The 4,959-nt window shown below is 37.3% G+C and overlaps 1 protein-coding gene across 1 annotated transcript; it reads right to left on the minus strand.

The window, feature by feature from the left end:
• Positions 1-1,354: 1,354 nt before the first annotated feature.
• LOC137102992 (pleurocidin-like peptide WF3) lies at positions 1,355-3,265 on the minus strand. Its single transcript, XM_067482960.1, has 4 exons — positions 3,041-3,265; positions 2,848-2,948; positions 1,791-1,809; positions 1,355-1,612 (listed from the first exon to the last, which is right to left on the minus strand). Exons 1-4 carry the CDS (start codon positions 3,145-3,147, stop codon positions 1,528-1,530), a joined length of 312 nt encoding a protein of 103 aa, XP_067339061.1. The 5' UTR covers positions 3,148-3,265; the 3' UTR covers positions 1,355-1,527.
• Between the last annotated feature and the right edge of the window lie 1,694 nt (positions 3,266-4,959).

A 4,959-nucleotide genomic window follows, 5' to 3' on the forward strand; every position in this document is an offset into this window, starting at 1 on the left:
TGAATAATAATTTACATACAATGTAAATATTCTGTTAATTCTTGTTTTTAAGTTTAACAAGCTTGTTCTCAGTAGCTGTCTGTTTTACTCCTAAATGCATGATAAAATGTTAAGTTCATACCTCTTATGATTGAGAGCAAAGGCAACAGAACAAATCCAGCAGTAAAAGATCAATAGGTGATTTTAATCTCCAGGACTTGGTAGACAGGCAGATCTTTTTATAGCAAGGAATAAAACTCCTTGTCATTGGTTGCCTCACGCTATGTTGAAATATATGAGGGCAAAACCGATTTGTGCCTTACAAAATACACTGGCAAATTTCAGTTATCACCGCTGCATCAGCTAAGTGTTCAATCAGCTTACACATACGGAAGTCATGGTTGCTAACTGCTTGAAAAAAGTGCTTACAATTACGTAGGAGCTAAAAAGGTTCCTCAAAACGGTGTTCTAAGAACTCTTATTCATCATAATTTTTGTGGTGCTAACACACAAGAAAGGGGAAACGTCTTGAACTACAAAAAGGTTCCTTCAGGTTAAAAGCAATGTCAGATCAGACATTACAAGAAGCTACACAGGTGAACAAAAGTGAACGTTAGTTTGAGTAAAGTGCACAGCTCACTCATTCGTGTTTGCACAAGTTGTTTTGTTTGATGGTCAACTTTTGTATAACTCTGATGGCATTAACATCACCTTTAATTTTTTTTTTCAGGGTCTGCAATTTTTTCTTTTACAGTAAATGCTTATGGTAATTTGTCTGCTGATACAGCACTTTTATCAAAAGTGCTTTACAATGTTGCTTCTCATTCACCCCTTCACTTACATGCATACACACAGACACACACACACAGTGTGCACGGTGCTCATCTGACCCACTGGGGGCACCTTAGGGTTGACTCATGCTGTTACCTTGCTTGCAATAATAGAATGAAGTGTAGATCGTAGTATGTGCCTAATTTAATACATCTCTCAACTTGTACTTAGCACCAGGAAGTCAGTAAGTTATGGTTTTGCTGTGGAGTGTTGGTTTCTCAGTCTCAGCTGGGGCAGGAAGACAAATTCATTTTGTAGCTGTAATGTCAGGAGCATGTTGCTTTACTTCTAACACTTGAGAGACTGAAGAGTTGCATTATACTGGGTTTAAACTGTGATGCAGACCTAGTTTAATTCTTAAGCATATCTTAACGTTTTAAGCTTTATGTAGACAGCTTCACTACCAGGATCTGGAGTCTTAAAGTGTTACCAGTTGTCAGTATAAACCTCTAAGTTTATTGTTATATTGTTACATTATAGTTGAGATTATATTATCATTCATGATATTCATATCGGCATTTATAAACAACAAAAGGCACTGATGTTACACTGTAATGCAGATTTATTCCCAATAACTCCTAAAGCAGTATGTCAAGACAGCAACATAGTTTCTCAGTATTGCCATTGTGAGTAAATATTTTTGTGGGATGAAAAGCAAGAAGAATTTTTTGTTTTTCACATCATTCAGAAAGTTCAAAAGAGAGTTATATCTTCATCCTAGTCATAACCAGGGCGCCCCGCATTGTAATCGATTGAACGTGTGTCCAGCTGCTCTTGCTGATCTTCTTTTTGGCCATGAGCTCTGGGAGAGGAAGACAGAATCCGGATTAGAAGGCAGAGAAGTAATTATAAAATTAAGTAGTGATAGATATTGTAAATATATATATAGTTAAAACATGTTCACTAGGAAAGAAACCTAATGCTTCTTCATTACTGGGTTATTTGAAAAACTGGTAGTTATGGTAAAAGCATTTCCTTACCCATGGATCAACTTGGCAACTGTGTGAAATAAGAAGGAAAAAAGAAACAAACATTAAACTGAACTCACTGACTGACATTGTGTGTAAAGTTTAGCCTAAACCTATAAGATTCAGTCACTTCCTAGAAAAACAACAACAACAATAAATGTAATAATTTTAAGAGGAGCTTAAAAATGTAACTAGCACAATTTTATCACATGAAATCACCATTCTATAATTAAGACGGACTAACCCGTTCTCATTCCACACAGTCTAATATTGACTTCCTAAGGCGTCAAATTGGGCCTTATAGGTGTAATATACTGATGCCACAAATACCCTTTGGCATCACTCAGTGTCCCCCTTGGAACAAGGGCTCTGATACTGACGCTACAGGTCCACTGAGGCACGTAGGCACAAAAACTTTAGGGTAAGTTTAAGTTACACTAGTTACGTTACATACAGTGACAATGGCCCCAAATGCTTCCTTACTATAGAAACCACATGCCCCATACATCTTGCTGTAAAGTTGTACCCTGGTCTCCCTGTGGAAAAGTCCTAATGTGCCATCCACAACCTCGTCCACCTCCCAATGAGACTTTTTGACTTTATGTTCCACGTCATTGCTTTAGGCGTCAAATATTGAAGTGTCATTGTGCTACACCGAAATTTCAGAGCACGATCACTGACCCAAACTTGTACCCTAAGCGTCAGCATGTAATGCAAAAGTGATTGGACAAAGCGGCGCTTTCTGACGCCTCTGGTATGAGAATGGGCGGGAGGGTTTGGAAATACATGGACAGATAATTATCGATAAATCAGTTATTTATGTGTCTCTATGTATTACTACCTCAACAACAACTGGATCTGACAGAATATTTTGCACAAATGAATGTGACACTATCAAGTATTCTGCAAGCGTAAATAGCCAAAACTAAAGTCACTGACTATATGTGTTTAACTAACATTCCTATTTGGGTTGGCACATTTTTTCTATTAGTTACACAGTGATTTTGAAAGTTATGTCATGTGAAAATATCTTTCATTTTTTAAAAAACAGTTGATTAAATTACTGTACCATGAAAGGCTCCTTTGAGAATCGTTCCAAAGAAGCACTCTCCAGGTTCAGCCATAATGACCACCATGGACAACACAAGAAAGGCCACAGTTAACTTCATCCTACAAAAAAAGCAAAAATGGTTTATTTCACAATAACTACGCTTACTACTTCTACACTTTTTATAAATTGTTTGTCATTATGTAGTTCTTACCTCTCGACTGAAAAAATGCTGGTATCACTGTTAGATTTCCTCAGGTGATATAGATGTGTGTCTTCTGATTTGAAGATAGAAGCCGTCTCCTTAAATATACGGGGCATAATTCACAGTCACCATTTGCATAATTTCGTATTCATATTTGTTAAACATTTACTTTTGGGAGGGGTTTATAATGGTTCAAATTTTAACCACTACAGTTACTGTAGTTGACACAGGCCTCCCTCCTCCCATCACTGTCTCACATTTCAGCTTTAGGGAAGTTGAAGTGAATAATGTTTTAGTCAAACTTAATAATATTTTCCACTGATTCATGTCTTAAACCCAACATAAAAATAAAAAATAAAAATATAAGACCCAAATCATGCATCCATGCACCTACACAAAGGTATTTTGGGGTCAACTGTAGGCAGCTCAGTTGTGAAAGCGGTCTTCAAAGAACATTAGAGGCTCGGTTCTTCCTGGTTACATGTTACCTGGTCAGGCAAAGCACTATGCAGGGCAGCAACAGGGGGCCTATTGATACTGTATGTTTTGGATGTCAGAGTAGGTCTATGAAACAAAGCAAAGAGCCTTAATAATGGTGATTTGATCAGTGAGGCTGATTAGACAAATCACTCGCCCCACTGGCTAATTCAAAACTTAAGTAGACCTAAGTAGAGGTTTGATTACAGCAACTTTGCTAAAACTGCAACTGTGCTGCTTTCAAATGTGTTTTTTCCTTTATATGGTCGTGGCTTAAACATGGATGTCGATATTCTTTAAATAAGGTAGATAGTTTTAATGTGGAGGGGTCACGTCAAATATGCAAAATGTGTCTTCAACCTATCCGTATATGGTCAGAATTTGCGTGTTGGTGGATGACATATTGTTTACAAATGCTATGCACTTATTGAGTTGATGCTCCCCCAAGAGGAGAATATATTCATCACTGAAACATCTGTAGATGAGAGTAAACAAATGCAACGAAAAAAAGAGAAGTAGCTGCCAAACCAACAAAGTGAACATTTACTGGTAAATACAAACCTTTAATAAACCTATACAATCAAAGTAAACAATATCAAGTAACATTGACTTTATATTGAGCTTCAGCCTCTTTTGGTATTTTTTACCTTAATGTTAAAACATTTGTCTATCTTAAACACATCCACAACATATGCTTTGTCTTAAACATTTAACAGTAATTCGGGGCATAGAAAAAAATAATTATGAATAGAATAAGGTGGACTGATATAGAATCCTTTACATTACCCCATTAGGTGTTCACAGTACCACTGCTTTGGTAAGTAGTGTAAAATTGCAAACATTTTAAGGTTCGGATTTCACTAAATTGCTTCAGATACATAGAACTGCAGCCTAAGGTTTCATTTCTATTCACTCTATGCAGGTTTTGGTCTCCTTCCAATATAAAAATGTTTGCATGGTTTGTTTTTGCATTTTACTTCTTTTTACTTTAGAAGTGCAGAAATTGTCAAGAACTCTTTCAGTGACAACATCAGTGTCAAAGTCAAAGAATCATTTCTTGGAAATACAGAGCTCTGAAATGAGGAGGGAGGCACAAGGAATGGATTCTCAACGCCGCCTAGCAAACCCCACTGCCTGCTTCTCAGGCTTTTGATATACAGCTTGAAAACATGCGCGCGCACACACACACACACACACACACACACACACACACACAGCTCTACCTCATCATTGCCACAGAGCATGGAAGATGAAAAACCCATGAGTGTACGCATTTTGATTCTTAAATCAACAGGGTTTTGATTTTGGTTTTTCTACAGCAGAGCGTGAAGCAGCTTATTATCTGCTTCATTAATGACAGGAGGACAGAGGCGTTTGAGCGAGAGTGTGTGTGTGTGTGTGTGTGTGTGTGTGTGTGTGTGTGTGTTTTCCAGTCTGTATGTGGACAAATG

This window comes from Channa argus, chromosome 17 (genome assembly GCF_033026475.1).
Source record: "Channa argus isolate prfri chromosome 17, Channa argus male v1.0, whole genome shotgun sequence".
Taxonomy (NCBI): domain Eukaryota; kingdom Metazoa; phylum Chordata; class Actinopteri; order Anabantiformes; family Channidae; genus Channa; species Channa argus.